The following is a 14,111-nucleotide window of genomic DNA, read 5'->3' as shown; positions in this document are numbered from 1 at the left end:
ATTTTTGGAGAAGCTCAAAGTAAAGTCACGAGAGCTATTGCTCAAAGTGGACAGTATTATACCACTGTGTAGAGTTATGATTCCTAACATGATATTAGAGTCATCCACTAAACTTAGTCATGACAATAGAATCCTCAAATATCGAACAATCCTTTCAATATTGAAACTCAAGATCTTATGCATGCATCATCCTCCAAGCCCTACTGTGTCCTCCTAATTTAGGCTCGATTTCGTTTTTGTGAACACGAGTATAACTTAGTAGTTAAAATATCTATTCATTTTCGAAGTATTTTACAAATTGATTATTATTATTATATATAAAAAGTGGCAGGTTCTAGAATTTGGTGTAAATGTGAAGTGGGGTTGGCTGCTATTAAAGCCAAAAGGTGAATGTAAGAGAGGAGAGATTGTGGTTTGTGTTGATGATTGGTGTGGTTTGGACAATCCGTTTGTTTGAACATTAAAAGCTGAAAGAAGCTCTCTGGTCTATGGAGCAGAGCCTTTAATGGCGGAAGTGGACGGTTGAGGGAAGCAATTAGCCATCCATTAACACACGTTGCCTTCAAAACTGTGACCTTTCAAATATATCTGCAATGTCCATGGCTCCTCATTTATTAGGCCGCTTCCTAATTGTTTGCATTTTTAGATAAATCCAACAATTCTCTCCACCACAAACTAAGATGGACTGAAAATATCCCATTCTCAAATGCACCATTATAGATTAAAAAACCTATAACTCACAACCGAGCATGACTAGAATGTTAAGATCGCACAACAACACAACACTCGATCTAAATGCGATCTAAATGAACAGAAAAAACAGGATAGAGAAAATGCAAAGAGAACTCTGGCTAAAGGTTTTGTATTGATGACTACATATATATCCGGCGGGAAAGAATATAGAGGGATATATATATATATATAGTTTAACTTGCCATAGACTCCCTGACCTAAGGTAGAAATCTAACCAAGATTGAAAAGATGGACTAAAAAGAGCTTTATGAACCATAGGAGATGCCATAAGAGAACAACAAAAGAAGCAGATAAATTTCTCTAATTTACTGTTTGAGGTTCATATTTCACCATTTCAGCTGCTTTTAAGCATCTATTACATTACAATATTACATGAAAAAGGACTGAAAAAAAAAAAAGGATTTATCTATCTCTAACTCCATCCAAACTGGGATGCTTTTAATTCAACAATCTTGATTTCTCTTAGCCTAAGTTTTAAATTTGCTGTAACTCTAAACTGCCTGCAGGAAAGGACACCCCAAGAAAAATATATGAGATTACAATAATGGAAGCTTTATCAGAGAAGTCTTACTTAAACACAAAATTTAGGAATTCTATATTTTACCTGGGCAGGAGTTAGCTGAGGAACATCAACTAACCTCTCCATCATTTGCAGTTGATCATAGGGAGCAATCTACACATTAAATAATAAGGTTTACATTAGAACTACCTTATAAAACACAGTTGACTTTTGATTTCTTTCCTTCCAAATCCTCAACCAGGAATGGGAACTTTTAGCAGGCTACACACTTGAAATGATATGATTCATTCATAATTTGTACCAAAATCACTCTCTGCTTGATAGATACAAGAAAAATACAAACACAAAAGGAGTTTTAATGTGTCTTATCCCCTACCTGCTTCTTTTTATCTGATCTTTCCTTGTTAGCATAAAGGAAACTTTTTTTGTAATTGCATAGTCTTCACCGGCCATTAAGCATGTTCATTTTCCCCACCCCCACCGAAATGGGAAGGGGGAGGGAAGAAAAATGCATTCCTCATCCTCGTTCCCAACTCTATTATTATTAATGTTTTTTTTCATATGATAGAATTTTAAATGATTTGAGACTATATTATACTATTTAAATTTAAACTTTTAAGAATGATGGTTCGACATTTTTAACTATATTTTTTAGAATTATTTTAGTTTTCTGTTAAGTTCTTCAAGAATTTCTTTGAGATTTTTTCACTGAAAATTGTCCATTTAAATATAGATTTTCAATAAAACAATCAACCTATTTTATTGATTTTTTTTTTCTAAGAAAACTAAATGAAGAATAATTTTTCACAAAGAATCTAATCTCTGTGAATTTCTTGCAGAAAATTTCCGCACCAATCTCCACATAATTAAATGAAAAGTTTTGCGAGGACAGGGAAGCCATTCCTCCCCTACCTGCCTCGTGAACATCCCAACCGGCCATGCCCTCTTGGAAGGGCAGAGTGTGGAATCAGAATGGGCCAGAAGCAAAAAAAAAAACTTAGAATTTTCCAATAGGATCATATGTAGACAGTCATCACTCTAGCTACCTGTCCCCAGATTTTAAAATAGTTGGTTTGGAAGTCGGTCAATATCCTTCGCATTTACTTGTGACATCAGTGTTAGGTATATGTTATAATTCTTGAGATCTTTGTGTTTTTCCCACTTGAAGATGAGATAAGGTTAGTTATTGTGTTGACTTCATTATTTGATATTTGCTTATTAATTGGCAAGCTTCCAATGTTGAAAAAGACCAATCTGTATGGCTAATCCTCCCCTCTGGCATTTTCTTCTTTTTAATGAATCTATATCTTTCTTACCCAAGAAAGAAAAAGGATAAAGAAAACGTCCCCCCTCCCCAAACATCAATACTATGGACTTGATCATTTCAATTATCAATCAAATTCAATCCTGCTCACCTGGTTAAATCCGTCGGGCCAGGTAATTGTCACAGCATAGTTCCCCATGGGCTTGATTTCCTCAGGTTGAATGTCTTCTGGAATATCAGTGTACTGCAGTTTTTGCTCACCTGACCATTCGTCCTGTTTTGGGGGGAAAAATCAAAATCCTCAAGTTTTAGGGCTTGAGATAATCAGCCTTAATATCGATCTATCACTAGAATAAAATGTTAATCAACCATGAAAGAATACTGATCAATGTTCTGTTCCCACAAGAAATATATCGTTTTCTTTGATAAATGATCATGTAATGTCAAAGAAAAAAAAAAAAACTAGATGATCAAGTAGAAACTAGAAAGTTTTGGCTGCCAGGAATCGCTCCATTTATTTATTGCTGTATCAACCAAGTCTCAATCAGTAGAATCCTCTACACACCTATATGTGATGGGTCATCACAATCATGGCTATGGAGGAGCTGGGTTTAATAGCTTGATTACAATTCAAAGTTTTCTACCCCTAATATTGTATTAGTAAGCTGATGTGAAATGACAGGCATGAAACTGACTCGCCAGCCACCAGTTTTTTTCGTTGACTGCTTACTAGTAGTTAATCATAAATTTCAAATGGCATCACAAACTTCACGATGTGAGTAGAGCAAGGCACAGTGAAAACTAATGAGCAATTATCGTTCAACCATATATTCCAAAATCCCAAGTAATTATCTTCCAAAAAAAAAAAAAAAAAAAAAGTAATGCCAAAAGATGAAATAAATATTACAAGGACTAAAACTGTTTCATCTGAAAGTACAAAAGCTAACAGAAAAGTAAAGTGAATTAGCCAATAAACGAGGAAGATAGAATACCATTCCCGCATCCCCTATTACGTTTAAGTTCACACAGACAAACATGGACCATTGCGTGTGCTCGGTCTATAAAAGGATACTTTCATTTTTGCCTATCAAGTCAACATTAAAAAAGTCCTACATAAATAAGCTGGCAGACTGTTTTCTTCATCAGTTAGTATATGTATATATCAAAAATAAGAACCAAGAAGAACATGGTTGAATTTTAGGGCAATCTAATATCTTGAGGAAAATATATAGAACACCTTTATTGTATCTCGCCCAGGAAAAGAATTAATGAAAAGAAAAAACTAGTAGAGGTAGATACAAATGTATGTATGAAATTGTTATATAGAAAAGATACAGTCAGATGCATGCAATAATGCGCTTAGATTGAAATTGATAGCCAGCGTTTCCAAATCATTATTCAGATTTTGTTATTAAATTTTAATATTTGAACAGCTAATAAATATGCATGAAGAAAAAACTTGTTCACATGTTGAAAATTTTGGCCAGCCATATAAAAGTCTCTAGCTCACTAGCTTTTGCCAAGAATAAAAGCAAGCTGTCATTACACGCATGACATTTCACCCAATATTTTACTAAGAGGTTTCAAGTGGCAGTTAGCACAACATTACGAAGGCATCTAATTGTCTTCTGAGATACGATTGGATAACGTAGGAATTGCATTTAGGAAATAATCGAAGGAATAAACTAAAATCAATTACGATCACTGAACATACCACACTCTGGGCAGAGCGGTCATTTCGTCTCACGGTCGCAGGATGCAAAAGGAATTCTTCATCAGAATCAGGTACCTTCACCCTGATTGCTCTGATTGTTCTATCATAAGTAACGGCTGTTGATACTGGCATTTAGAAAAGTATATTGAAAATCAGCATCCTTGTTGTAGCATGAGCTATCAAAATTGGTCTTAAGAATATGTTGAGATGGCTTTAGTATAATACCAGCACAATCATTAGAAGGTGAAATCAAAATACCTTGTTGCCGGATCTTGGCACACTGTTGCACAACACAGACCCCAAGATCCTGAAATGTCTTGGCGACTTCACCTTGAGGATCAGCCACCGCTTCAGGTATGCCACTATCTCCTGATGCTGATAGCTATCCAGATTAAAGAACAAATTTTGAAGGGATTAAAAAAAAAAAATCAAAATCTAGCCATAGTACACTCATAAAGGTCGTCAAGGGAACTTATCGTCAGACTTACAGTAGGTCTAATGGGAAGATCAAACAAGTGAGGAATTCCAAACTGCTGAACAACCTGCAATTTACACACCACTTAAATACAGTCGAATAAAAAGTTTCCATCTTCAAAAGAGTTCTCAGGATATGCTACGTGCCTGAGAACCTGAACCTCTGCCAAATGGATAATAACGTTTTCCGTCAGCATCAAAATGGCACATGTTCTCAACCACGGCAACACAGGGCACCTTGAGAGAGTGGTATCTTAAAGTTAGAGTATGCCTGATCATAAGAACCTTCTGTCTGTTCTTTCATGGATTCCACAATAAGAAAAATTTACACCATGACAGTCAATTAAACTTTCATAAAAAATTTCAAACCTTCAGTTTTGAAAACATGCGAACTCCTTTTGCAACATCAATGAATGCTAATTTTTGAGGCGTGGTTACAATAACAGCAGCAGATAAAGGGACCACCTGAAATTGTTTTTTATCAGGTCACCAATAATAAACAATGGAATCAACTAAGCTTCACATGTAGAATGGTCAGCAGTAATGTGCTAATTGGAAAGGCTATCAACAATAATGCACGTATACTCCAAAGAAAATAACAATGGAGAATAAAGCAACAATGTGATAACAAGTAAGACATTGTATTATAAAGAAGAGTGAAGAACCTAATACACCATAGAAAAGGAAAACATAATTTCAATGAGCTCTTACATGTGTATTGGAAACAAGCTTGAAATATTATATTGAGTTCCAAGGAAATTTAAAGTAAAAATACAAACAAACCTGACAAAGAGTGAGTTGAATGTCACCAGTTCCGGGGGGCATGTCAATGACTAGATAATCCAACTCACCCCTACATTATTTACAGCTGATTATGATTAGAAAATGGTTACATGTTAACACTAATAATAGGTAGCCACTCGTTCTATTAAGTTTAGTTTAAAGCATAATACTGTTGCTGAGAAACCGTCTCTTGATTAAACTAATTCAAAAGAAGTGCAACTTCAATACTATATAAGTTTAAACATTTGCAAAATCTCTCCTTATTTTGAACTTTTAAACAAACTTGTTTGGACACGAGAGAAAATATGCAGAACATTTTGCCTATGTTTTGCCTTGAAACTTCTCTTGTTTTGTTTCTTTCTTCATTAGTCTTAGGAGTAGAAATGTGATGAAATATATGAAATAATTAAATTTACTCTAGTTCAGGGATTAAGGGGTAGTTTGATACATGCGGCATAAATATATTTTATTTACTAATATTCCTGACTTCTAATTTGTTTACCAAGAGAACAAACCATTCACTAGTAGTCAGTAGCTGGTTAATGACACCAGAAACCATTGGACCTCGCATTATGGCACGACCTTGTCCTGCAAATCCAAAGGATACCAACTTGACTCCCAAGTATTCAGTTGGAATAATGGTTCTCGTCTCTGGGTTCTGTAGAAATTTTAGATATTCACAATCTACCGTCACTGACTGAGAAAATTTTGATGAAATGTCGAAAGGTTACCATTTCTAGCAGTCTGTTTTCAGGGGAAACCATAGTGGGCAAACTTGGTCCATAAACATCAGCATCAAAAATACCAACTCTAGCACCCATACCAGCCAAAGTATACGCCAGATTTACAGCTACAGTTGATTTCCCTACACCTCCCTGTATTAAATGTTAGCTATTTCCTTTAACAGGAAAGAAGAAGAGAACATACGGAATTTTCTGATGCGGAAAAGGGCACTAAATCAGTAGCAATCTTTTTCCCCCTCAAATGAGAAGACACTATATGACAGCGTTCCATAATGTTTATGGTAGGCACCAAATTACAAACGTGTATATACATAAGCACATAAGAGGAGAGTTTACGAGATCTATGGGGTCCATTGTATTTTGTTAATTAGAAGGAGGGCCACGGAGATAGGGGTATATAGCTGATTGTCTGTTTGGGGAGGGTATCTTTTTTTAACTATGTTTTGCTTGGACATTCTATGGGAGAATTGGAGAGGTGGAAGCTTCCAAATCTTCCCTTATTTCCTTGTTATCTTGTTATCTTGTTCATAAATAAAATTGCTGGACAAAGCCTATCAGTTAACAATTACAACATGAAATAATTTAAAGAAATTATACACCAAACTTTTTCCAGAAAAGAAGTCAATCTTGGAAATTAATTATCTGCACTTCGATAGATATTCAAATCAAATTGAGCTGAAAAAGGATGAAAACGAGTAGCCTACCTTGCAACTAGAAACTGCCACAATGTTTGAGATTCTCCGCAACCCATGTGGAAGTTCCCCAGCATAAATAGGCTTTGCTGGTTGTGCTGACATTGTCACTTTCACATCTTTTACCCAAGGAAGTGCTGCTACTACCTCATTCGCTCTCTGTTCAAACTGTCATGCAACGTATGTTATTACCTTTAATTATGACATTCAAGCAAATGCATAAACCATTAGGGCTTCAGAGAAGTGTTTTTTTAAGAGAACTATTGAAGTTTATCAGAAACGAACAAAAATAAATATCAACTAATGAAATTGCTGCAGCACATATACAAAACAAAAATCATGAAAAGAACCACGGTGGAAAACAAAAACTCAGTTCCATTTCTAAGAAACTTGTGGTTAAAAACAAAAAGTCTACCCTTCCAAACATATGTCAGTTCTTGTTCAAACAACATGATTGGGTCATTTACCATGTCCTTGACTGGACATGCTGGTGTAGTGAGCTCTAACCGGAAAGAAACCTGTGATCCAACAAATCATTTAGTTTAATTAACAACAAGAAGACATCACAGAAAAATCTTTCAATTCCACGTTCTCAATAAACCTCTCCTAAAGCCTCATCAATTTGAAGATCTTTCACGAAACCACATGAGACAATATCTGTTCCAAAATCTGGGTCGATAATTTGCGACAACGCTTTTAGTACATCAGCCTCAGCCGTCTCAGTGGACATTACAGAAGCACCAGCTACAGTTTACAGAAAACAGAATCTGTCATTTGGGCTATTACATGATTGATGAAACAGCTATTCCAGCTGATGGTTAATATTGGATAAAATGGTAACAAGAACAAATTTGATTTTAGAGAAATGCTTTGATGCTAAAACAGCCTACCCTCATACTAACATGATTGTCTGATGAATATGACAACTTCTTTGCTTTGCTAATATACAAATATGAGATCCTTTTACGATATAACATGGATATTGGTTGGTGCATAGCTGAAACGCTGCACTTCATGTAGTATGAAAAACAAGCTTCTTGCATTCTCAGTTTTATCCAAGTCTCACATGTGTATTATACTACCACGATATTAATTTGTTACTCAACAAATTTAGAGTATAGGCTTTGTTTGATCCTTGATAATTCTTTACTCGGTTAAAATGCGAAGTGATGACCCTGTTTCCTTCTCTCAGCTTAAATTCGCCATTAAATATTAGGATAAATGAATCAATATTATTATTTATACACATTCTTCTATAAGTTATCTCTCCAATCTTCCATAATTACTTTTTTTTCCCTTAAAACATTAAACCTTTTTTTTCTTTAATTCAACGTGGGCATAATTAGAAACTAATTCTGAAGCAATGAAGGAATGAAGTTTGAATAAGAATCTATAATTAGAAGCTTTGAGTCATAATCATTGTATAATAAACAAGTAGCAATATACTAAACAAAAAACCGTGAAGTTAAATTAATGACGTTAACTTTTATCTTATTGCTACTAGCACGTGCCACGTCTAATTTACAAGTCTAATAAGAATCTGTTCTTCACCTATACTGCAATTTCACCGCGCAAAACAAAATTGCCAATTAATCAATTTTCTTGTCTCGGGATTCCAATACCACAACGAAATATCCAAATTCATTCAAGTAGTAATTTACGGTCTGGCGAAGGGTTGGCAAAACTCAAGAAGCCTCCCTACATCAAGCAATGGAGATTTCGCCCTTCTACAACTGGATTTAACAAAAGGATGCAATAAACTGAAAATTACCTTCAGTAGAAGCAGCATTTCTAGTAACTGAACTCGGAATGGAGCTTCCACGTAATACGGAAATGGACCTATCAATTCTTTGGTTATGAACCAACGACTTAAAAGCCGAGAGTAGCAGAACGTTATCTGAGAATAGAATACCGAATTCAGAGAGTAAGAAGATTATTGAGCATAAGGAAATGAATTTGGATAGAAGGTTACCTGGTTTTGATTGTGCCTTGATAATATTGAATGAAAGACATGGCGATGATGGAGTATGAAGAAGCATTTTTAGAGCGAAAGGAAGCTGAAAGTGGTCGAAGTTTCAGTGTGGATGAGGCAATTCTGAGTGAACTGCCTTCTCAACTTCCTGCTCTAGCTGTTGCCATGTAATCTTCTTCCTAATCCATCCGATTTCGCTTCAACGACGTCGTTTCATCGTTTTGCAAATTATTTATTCATTATTTGCAAATTTGTGATCATCCTCTTGTTTCCGTCTTTTCATCAGATTAGAGGCTGTATTTGTTACACGTGTCGCCATGGCGTATTTTTATCAATTCAATAATCTTAATTATCGAGGTTGTAATTAAAAAACAAAAAAAAAAAAAAAAAAAAAAACAGCATGTGCTTGTGCTTGGATGAGGAATTTTAGTTATTTTCCCATTTTTTCTTAAAAAAAATTACCCTAATAAGAAAATTACACCCAAGCTACATTAATAATGGTATAAATTAAAATGTTCATAAGATTCAACAATTTAAATCATCCCTTTAAGATCTTGTTTGGGTATAATATTCACATATGTATATCACCAAGTAATATAATATAAAAGAGAAAATTGTTGAAATTAAATGACTTTATTGTTCATAAATATGAGTAGTTTTTCTCTTCTAGACCGTCTCTATTTTTCTCTTCTGAAGTAAAAATAATTATAAATTTCAATTACCTTCTTTGCATTGGAAGAAGGCAATGCCAATATGGCTATTACAAATTACCCTCACCGACACCAAGTACCAATTTGTCACATACTCTGAAAAATTGGGTAATGTCTCTGCAATCAGCATCCAATTTCTTAAACCCGGATGACATTGTCCGAGATATAAATGAATCACTTGATCATAGTGATCAAGAAAGAATGCCTGTGACCAATTACAGGAGAGAAGCAGAGATATAAGTACGAGTGAATGCTAATCTAATGCCAAAGCTTACTGCAGAACCCATTTCGTGGCTTCTTGCAAGATATGATGTCGGAGAAGGAGTCGACTAACTGTCCTGCCAAGCTACTAGGTTCGTCAATCAATGTTTGGATAAATGTATTGATTACCCTACGCTCTTGCTCTGATGATCTCAAGCTAAACCATGTTAGAAGTTTCAATCTAAAGTCTTGTTTAATGTGACCTTCACATTCCAGCCATCGAATTATCTTTACACAATACTCGAAGTTCTCGTCCAAGAAACATGAATCATTGGCTACTCGGAGTGGCGATTCATTTATCAAAGTGCTGTCACAATCATTCGTCTCTTCAATTGCGCTAGCTGCCCTTTTCCTACACAACCCCCCTGCGAGGGAATCAACAGCCGGTACCTCGCTATTTGGTCCACATGTCCAGACTTGAGAATCATCACTACCGTTTGATCTTGCCATGCCATTCTTCTCTATGTCATGGGAAGCAGCATCTCCATCTGCCTCAACAGCCTGCTGCACCGTGCAGCCATTAACTTCATCCCTAGAATATTCGAGAGGATGAGTTAGTTCTTCGTTCAGATCAGGTACAGAAACCACATTTAAATCAAGTCCACGAGAAATAGGAGGTAGCTGCTCTTCTTCCGGAGTTTCGGGCTTGACCGCGTTCTGCACTCCACGATAATTTGTCACATCAGCACTGCAAAGCCTCTCAAGACAACCTTCTCCTTGAGCCTTAGCAAGTTCCAGAATCTTTCCAAGGTGTCGAACTTGAAATCCTGAAGATGAACAGATAATGGTTGTACTATCTGGACCCCTCTTGTGGATACTACTTTCTTCAATAGGACTTTCTTTCCTGGGATTTGAAGGGGCTGGAGAACGGGAGTTGTGAATTATTTCAACACTCTTTGTAAAACACTTGACCTCAGAGTGACCAACGTCACCATTCTCTGAATATGAAACAATTCTGAATGTGTATTCAGTGCATGGTTGTAGATTCGAAATCAAAATCCTTCTCTGAGCTCTAGGAAACATACATATGGGTTCTTTTGTGTATGCTTCTTCTCTACTCTTACTGTACCAAAGCTTGTAGCCTTTAGTCTCTTCAGATGATTCATTCGAAATTTCAACTAAAGTTATCACAATATAAGAAGACTCGATACCCTCAAAAAGAAACTTGCAAGCAGCGGGAAGTGAATCTTCTGTCAAAAATAAAATTAAAGCTAATGAGATTTATTTAGAATAGTTGGAGGGCTAGAAACATAATGGCCGTGGACCAAACCTCTGCAATTCAGATTACGATTGGACACTGTAGCCAGCCATTGATCTGCTTTTTCAATTGCGAGTGAGCAAAGCTTATGCACATCACCAGCAACAGTGAGCCTGCAGACAATACCACGAGCCATCTTGGCAGAAATCCCATTTACTGGACCCACTTCTGCTTCTAGCTTGGCCTTTGCATCTTGAATAATTTCGTGCAGTTCCTTAAACCTTGAAGTCCTTTCAAGGAGCCTGTAACTTAAATAAATCCTATAACAGAGAACATCAACACGACGTGCATCTCTTGCTATAGCTAGTTGTTTCTTCCAACATCTGCCAGATAGAATTCACAATTCAATCAGGCGGTACCTAAAATAATATCATTAACTATGCAACAACACCTCTCTGAAGCTTGAGAGCGCAAAATTATGCAAAATAAGAGGATCAAAGGAAAGATTGGGTGAAAAAATTACTTACTCTAGTATCCCAGAAACTTTGCCACAAGAAGCACAGCAGTAACTACCATCTAGCTGCATTAGTTGCCCAAGATCAACAACCCCCACCTTCCCATGTTGCAATGCACACTCAATATGGCAAGATAATCCACAGGAATCTCCCTGTTCAGATTCAGTAGAGCAAACCAACCAGAGACTAGGGTCCTTGTTGTCATCAAACAAGTGACAGATACAGCAAGAGCACCTCCTGCAAAATGTATCACCTACTGACAAAACAGCTCTACAGGCAGAATTTTTGCATACCCATGTACATGAGATTCCAGAATGTGGACATTGCTCAGGAGCTGTTGGCATTCGCGTCGGGTTTTCTATCTTCCTATGATGCTTCCTACTAGCTGACCGGTTATTTAAACTGGATGAAGTTTTCTTCATCTCCAGTTTGTTAACCGTTCCTCTGCTCGCCTTTGGAAGCTCGAATATTTAACTTCTATAATGATTGGTCCGACTTCTCCTTGTCAAGACATGATCAGAATGCTCAACAAATTCATCATTCCAACCATGAATTCAGAAACCTACAAAAAAGTTCTTGACCAGTTCAGCATCACCTAAAAGCTTATTTTCTCTGCATCTCTAAGCAGCAGGGCTATGAACGCCAAAACTCGATTGAAAAATATAAACAAGTAAACTGGCAATACCATGACTTACAATACTTAAAATGACATACTACAAACCAACTATTAAGTCCTATAGAAAAACGATGTCAGTCGGGTTCCAAGAGGAACAACGACCAGAAGAGAAAAGTGTTTCCACGCACAAAAGTACTTATTTTCCACCATTCTCTAGAAAATTACTGTTGAATTACCATGACAAACGACACATTACCTTCATCAAAAAATCTCCCCACCACTTTATATTATATGACAACAATACACAATATATAAATATATATACGGGAAGCCGCAAGCAGCGAAGTAAAGTTGAAAATAACACTTGTGAAATTTTGACGAACACATTGAGCAAATCTAGAAACCAATAATAGACCAACAACAAGGATACTGATTATAGGGAATTAAACAGAAAAAGTACATGTATATCAACGTTACGTAATACTGAAACAATACGAATAAAAAATTTGAAAAAAAAAAAAAAAAAAAGGAAAAAAAACTCAACCGAGAAGAAAGCTCGAAAAACAACGGATCTGCCACAGAAACAGCGCCAAAGAGCGAACGAAATCGTTTGAATGAAACGATGAAAGCAGCAGAGAAATATTCGGAACGACGAATGGGGACGAATCTAGGGCTTCGATGCGCCGAAGCCGAATAATTTGTTCCGAGCGAGCATGAAGCTAGGGAGAGAAAGAGGAAGAAGAAGGAGGAGAGAGAGAGAGAGAGAGAGAGAGAGAGAGAGAGAGAGAGAGAGAAGGCGTTCGTTGGGTTGGAGAGAGAAGGAAGCTTGTACGAAATATATTCACGTTATGGGAGAGAGTGAAAAAGACGTAAAAAGAGAAGCGCGTGAACCTACTGGAATACACTTCAGGTTAGGACCGAGCAGATAAAGTACATATGCCCGCCCCTGCATTGAATCACAATTGAATTGGTAGAGTGAACCCATTCGCGGTTTTTGGCGCGTGATTTTCACTTCGTTATTAAATATTCCAATTTATTTACTGTTATATTTTCGCTTTAATCAAATTTGTTGGAAACCCAACGTGGAAGACAAAATAGCAGTCTGTCTGGTCATCATCAGCATCACCCTCGACGCTGCTGCACCACCTGATCAAAATCCGACCGTCCAATCGGATGACTCGAATATTTAATCATGTTACATTAAATTAAAATAAATAAATAAATAAATTATTTAATCCGGTTGACTTAAATTTTTTTTAGCCATAAAAAGAAGACTTGGCTTTGCATTTACAGTAACCGTCGTCTTCAATTTCTAGGCTTTTTGGGTGAATTAGGTGTGAACTTAGAAAAATCAGTGGGCGGATGGTGAAGAATAAAAATCCCCTAAATCAAAAAGTATTCTCACTTTAAATCGACCAAATGAAATGAACCCATTTATATTTTATGTTCCACCCATTTTCATTTGGTTCCAGTTCAATTAGGATTAGGTATGTTTTTATCATAATACTAGACAAAAAGAACGTGTAAAAGGTGTAAGGGGTTAAAAGGTAGATAGTTTGGTGGAAAGGAGGTAGGGGCATGATTGGTTGATAGAAGTGGTGAAGAACAGACAACAAGGCAATCTGAGATGAGGACATCTTTTGGGTGATATTTAGAAGAAGTAATTATGGGTTTCTTCTTGGGAATCGATGCTAAACAAAATTAAAATCAGAGGAAGGCCATGAGTGGAGACGACTGGGCTGTGTCGTGTCGTGTCGTGTGTGTGGTGAAAACGAGAGGCACACACTATAAGGGATTTTGAAGAGAACAAAGTATTATTTACAATGGCGTGAAATCTCTCCCTAATAAATGTGGTCAAAGTGAATAATATCTACTAATGATAGACTTTGGCTGATG

At 36.4% G+C, this 14,111-nt stretch overlaps 2 protein-coding genes across 3 annotated transcripts; both read right to left on the bottom strand.

Annotated features, from left to right (window-relative positions):
• Positions 1 to 1,038: 1,038 nt before the first annotated feature.
• Positions 1,039 to 9,093, bottom strand: HCF101 (ATP binding protein). The gene is made up of 16 exons (XM_023660761.2): positions 8,916 to 9,093; positions 8,715 to 8,840; positions 7,545 to 7,687; positions 7,411 to 7,461; positions 6,956 to 7,111; positions 6,240 to 6,383; positions 6,024 to 6,166; positions 5,509 to 5,578; positions 5,095 to 5,190; positions 4,873 to 4,962; positions 4,740 to 4,793; positions 4,510 to 4,633; positions 4,252 to 4,376; positions 2,689 to 2,811; positions 1,358 to 1,426; positions 1,039 to 1,253 (listed from the first exon to the last, which is right to left on the bottom strand). The coding sequence occupies exons 1-16, from the start codon at positions 8,980 to 8,982 to the stop codon at positions 1,245 to 1,247; spliced, it is 1,590 nt and encodes a 529-aa protein (XP_023516529.2). The 5' UTR covers positions 8,983 to 9,093; the 3' UTR covers positions 1,039 to 1,244.
• Positions 9,094 to 9,529: 436 nt separating this feature from the next.
• Positions 9,530 to 13,022, bottom strand: LOC111779755 (VIN3-like protein 1). Of its 2 annotated transcripts, none has more exons than XM_087119490.1 (4): positions 12,760 to 13,022; positions 11,612 to 12,161; positions 11,157 to 11,467; positions 9,530 to 11,073 (listed from the first exon to the last, which is right to left on the bottom strand). In XM_087119490.1, the coding sequence occupies exons 2-4, from the start codon at positions 12,019 to 12,021 to the stop codon at positions 9,884 to 9,886; spliced, it is 1,911 nt and encodes a 636-aa protein (XP_086975616.1). In that variant the 5' UTR covers positions 12,022 to 12,161; positions 12,760 to 13,022; the 3' UTR covers positions 9,530 to 9,883. The 2 variants fall into 2 exon arrangements, with proteins under 2 accessions (XP_086975616.1, XP_023515645.2); XM_023659877.2 differs by having other exon boundaries at positions 9,530 to 11,076; positions 12,760 to 13,021.
• Between the last annotated feature and the right edge of the window lie 1,089 nt (positions 13,023 to 14,111).

The sequence above is a fragment of the Cucurbita pepo genome, chromosome 18, assembly GCF_057944985.1.
Source record: "Cucurbita pepo subsp. pepo isolate OVF chromosome 18, ASM5794498v1, whole genome shotgun sequence".
Taxonomy (NCBI): Eukaryota; Viridiplantae; Streptophyta; class Magnoliopsida; order Cucurbitales; family Cucurbitaceae; genus Cucurbita; species Cucurbita pepo.
Note: the sequence above shows the minus strand (reverse complement) of the source record. Positions and strands in the feature narration are given on the sequence as shown.